The following is a 4260-nucleotide window of genomic DNA, read 5'->3' as shown; positions in this document are numbered from 1 at the left end:
CACACACACACACACACACACACACACTTTTAGTGTAATAAAAGGGAAAGTCATCCCATTGGTGATTGTATTTCTTTTATTGTTTGTCCTGAACTAGAATGAGCCTTTTTTTTTTTTTTTGCTGATTCTGGTACACACTGTACTACTTAAAACGGAACTTTTACTACAAAACAGGAAACATCACAGCGCACAGGAATGAGACAGACTCAGTGATGTCAAACACAGTCGGTGCTCAACAAAAACTACGGACACAACCTTGCTTTACAATCTTCACACATAGAATGAGAGATACAACAACAGCAGTCAGTCAGTCAGTGAAACCCTAAGCAGATGCAGGAACTGGATCTATGTCTCAAAGGGGTCTTAGAGGAGGCTAAAAATGCATTTAAGCTCTCAAACTGTACTATCCTTTTAATAAAAAGCCATGCCGTAAAACACTATTCACAGTTACTCAAACTTGGAAATGTTGCTGGGAAAGGATGCACTAAAGAGGTAAATCATGTCCCTCATCCCCATTTTAAAATCCGATTCTATTTTTTTCCAACATGGGAAGAAAGTCTTTATTCCCAGTTTCTATTCAAGTGGTTGATTGAGGCTTTTAATAATTAGTTTGGGCTCGGTAAACTTGATAGCAGGGACAAAGGTGTAGCAAATCTATCTCTACCCTCAGTAACAAATCTGAAAGTACTGGCTGGGGGATTTGAGGGGGCTCTTGTAGCTGGATGTGTCCTGCGCTGTGCTCTGGCTCGATGTGGTTTTCTGCAGGTTTAAGGTGAAGGACGGGGTCGTCTTCTTTCCCTCTGGCTTGCTGCCCCCCCTCGCCTGAGGGTTGTTAGGTGTGGCCGCGGGCCCGCTGTTGGCAGGCACAGCGGCGGGGGATTTGGCGGTCTCAGAAGATCCAGTCTTTCTTGTGAGGGGGCTCAGATAGATCTGCATAGTCACTAAGTGAATGGTGAAAGGAGGTGAGGAGGGTGAGTGAATAGACAAGTGGGGGGAGGCCAGTCAGCGGGAGGGGTAAGAACACAGGACGGAGGTTAGGTTAGGGGTTGGAAAAAAACAAAGGTGCAAGGGGTAATGGGTAGGCACACAAGTCATGGTGAGATGTGACATAAAAATACGGATAAAATAACAGCTCAGACACAAGATAGTAGAAATAATTATATTGATAGGGATGAATCCTACCTTTGCAGTGTGTCACCCGCCTTGTCCCTGCACAGAAACAATACAGAGGTCCCATTCACTTACATGCAGCAAACAATTCCACTGTCACGCCACTCGTTCGCTAAATCACTTTTCTTTTTTTTCACATAGAGGCTTAATCAGCAGCTGTTTTACATTCCTGCAACGAGGCCGCCAGACGCAGCCTGGAAAAAGACAACTGCAGGGAAGAAGGGAGAGTGCTCACTTACCGACACTTACTGCAGCCTCCTTGGACTTGCTGCTGTTTTAATGAGAGAGAGAGGGGGGGGAGAGAGAGAGAGAGAGAGAGATAATACAGAAGATGACACAGGAGAGGGAGGGAGAAACAGAATATGAGATATATTGACACAGAAAGCAAGAACTCAGTTTCAGGTCGACTAAACAGTGACACATCCTATCTACTGGCAGTGTTGTAGTCCAGACCACCTAAACCAAGTCCTGACCCAGACCAGAGTGTATCGAAACCGAGACAAGACCAAGACTTTGACCGGGTGAGACCAAGTCAAGACCGAGACCAGACCAGTGCGAGTTGGGTCAAATTTGACTCATTTTCAAAAAGTGTGTAAATCAGAAATTTGGGTTTCCTTCAACCAAATTGTAAAAAGAAATGTAATGTGGATGGTTCCTTACAACACTCCTCACAAGTTAAATAACTGATCAGTTCACTACTTTCATTGAATTTGGGTGTTTATTTAATTTCGTAGCATTTTAATTAAAAAAAAGTTAAGAACACGGAAAAAAGTGACAGAAATGTAGGGAGAGAAAAACCCACAAAAAACGCAGAAAAAATCGACAAAGACATTCTAAAAAGGGAGAAAGAACTTATAAATGTTAAGTGACAACAAATGTCAGAGAAAGCTTCAAAACAAAAACAAAAATGTCCCAAAAACTTGACAAAGTAAGAAGAACTTTGAGAAAAGTGACAAAAGTGTCTTAAGGAGATTTTGACTTCAGATTTTGACCCGGTAAGAGTAAATGTTGGTCGACTGGCAGACAACAAGAAGGTTAAATTGATCTGAAAGATCCACATTTCCATAAAAAAACACCCACAGAATACAAATTAAGATTCTTCCCCATTCACCTCTTTTATTGCCATTAGTGTATTGTAATGAAATGCCTTGACAAAATTATCAAAAGGCAGTTGTGGTCTTGAACAGTCTTAAAATAAATGAAACACTGTCTACTGGCTTTGAGACTATAAAGGTCCTCTGTGGTTTGAGACTGTTGTATGGAATCCAATGTTTTTTTGTGGTAATTTGGTTATAAAGAAACCCATGTTTCAGATATAGACATTTTTAAAGGGGTCAGATTTGACCCGAGGATGACAGGAGGGTTAAAGAGAACCCTGATTTGATTTAGAACAGCTTCTCACCCTTCAGGAGGTTTCTTACAGGTGGAGGCTGCAGACGTGGGTCGTTTAGCGGTCTTGCATGGACTGTCCTTCACACTACCGGGGGGGCTCTTCACACCACTGGAAGAAAAAACTTACTTTAAGGTCATGGTTCTTTTGTTTTTAGGACTTTATTTTAAAATGCATCTAACATAGAACTACTCCATGGTACTGTAAATGAGACTCCTACATCACAAACTGGCTATTCAGGGACGGACATGAAACCTCTCAGTCCAGAGGACATGACGAATCAAACATGTCCGCCACTAAGATGAAGACATTCAGATTTGTGGTTTGGGAAAGTGAACTGAACTGGTGTCACAGGATGTAACGGGGTTGATGGGAATGAAGGCGGTTTGAGGTTTTACAGTAAAATTAGTAGGTTGTCCCACCTTGGTGTGCCATTGCCAGTTTTATTTTTATGTCTGCAGTGGCGAATTGTCCTCAGATTGAACAAAACAAACTAAAAACCCATTGTCCAACAGCCACTGAATCTTACGCAGGGATAAAAAACGCTCATTGTCCAGGCAGAGTTGCATTCTGGGAGGTTTTTTAATCCAATATCTCTATCTAAATTTTAATCTCAAAATTTAAAATTAAATTTTTTTTTTCAATGTTTTGGTTGTTCTTTTTTAACACTTTTGTTACTTTCAATTCAATTCAATTTTCAATTTTATTTATATAGCGCCAAGTCACAACAACAGTTATCTCATTGTGCTTTTCATAAAAGAGCAGGTCTAGACCAGACTCTGGGCGGTTATTTACAGAAACCCAACAATTCCCACTGCCCCATTGCTTTCCCCGATATCCTTTCTCTCCACTTTTTTTTGACGTATTTGTCACGTTTTCCGACGTTATTCAAGCTTTTCCGACATATTTGTCACTTTTTTCAACGTTCCATAACCATTTTCTTTTTTCAAATGCTATAAAATTGAATGAATCAACCAAATTCAATAAAAGTAATGAATTGATCATTTAAATTACTTGCGAAGAGCGTTGTATGGAACCATCCAGGTTATAGCTTTAAAACAATTTGGTTCCAAAGTTAACAGGAGGGTTAAGGTTAAGGTTAAGGTTAAAGTTTAGGTAAGGTTAGGGTTAGGGTTAAGGTTAAGGTTAAACTTTAGGTTGAGGTTAGGGTTAAGATTAAGGTTAAGGTTAAGGTTAAAGTTTAGGTAAGGTTAGGGTTAGGGTTAGGGTTAAGGTTAAGGTTAAACTTTAGGTTAAGGTTAAGGTTAAGGTTAAGGTTAAAGTTTAGGTAAGGTTAGGGTTAAGGTTAAGGTTAAACTTTAGATTAAGGTTAGGGTTAAGGTTAAGGTTAAGGTTAGGTTAAGGTTAAAGTTTAGGTAAGGTTAGGGTTAGGGTTAAGGTTAAACTTTAGGTTAAGGTTAAGGTTAAGGTTAAGGTTAAGGTTAAGGTTAAAGTTTAGGTAAGGTTATTGTTAGGGTTAAGGTTAAGGTTAAACTTTAGGTTAAGGTTAAGGTTAAAGTTTAGGTAAGGTTAGGGTTAAGATTAAGGTTAAGGTTAAGGTTAGGTTAGAGTAGAACGCAGTGCCCTGGATGGACGCTGCGAGGGGCATGGGCACAAGGGGACCCCCGGTGTGAGTAAAACACCCAAAATCTCCTTAAAAGACCTGGTTCGGTTCTAAAAAGCTGTTTAAAAGAAGGCCA

General features: G+C 40.2%; 2 protein-coding genes across 5 annotated transcripts in view; both read right to left on the bottom strand.

Annotated features, from left to right (window-relative positions):
* The window catches only part of LOC116706262 (bromo adjacent homology domain-containing 1 protein), a 44694-nt gene that overhangs the window by 46 nt on the left and 40388 nt on the right, over positions 1-4260 (bottom strand). The window lies entirely within an intron of this gene.
* The window catches only part of LOC116706263 (echinoderm microtubule-associated protein-like 1), an 11095-nt gene continuing 6940 nt past the window's right edge, over positions 106-4260 (bottom strand). For 2 of the 4 annotated variants that reach the window (XM_032543006.1, XM_032543004.1), the window contains exons 4-7: positions 2573-2671; positions 1410-1438; positions 1183-1209; positions 106-941 (exon numbers count right to left, since the gene is read on the bottom strand). In XM_032543006.1, coding sequence (XP_032398897.1) covers positions 667-941; positions 1183-1209; positions 1410-1438; positions 2573-2671 — 430 coding nt within the window. In that variant the 3' untranslated portion in view covers positions 106-666. Of the gene's footprint in view, positions 942-1182; positions 1210-1409; positions 1442-2572; positions 2672-4260 lie in introns of all 4 variants that reach the window. The other 2 variants (XM_032543003.1, XM_032543005.1) reach the window with 2 other exon arrangements.

The sequence above is a fragment of the Etheostoma spectabile genome, chromosome 18, assembly GCF_008692095.1.
Source record: "Etheostoma spectabile isolate EspeVRDwgs_2016 chromosome 18, UIUC_Espe_1.0, whole genome shotgun sequence".
Classification (NCBI taxonomy): Eukaryota; Metazoa; Chordata; class Actinopteri; order Perciformes; family Percidae; genus Etheostoma; species Etheostoma spectabile.
The sequence above is the reverse complement of the archived record's forward strand: the minus strand, read 5'-3'. Positions and strand labels throughout refer to the sequence as shown.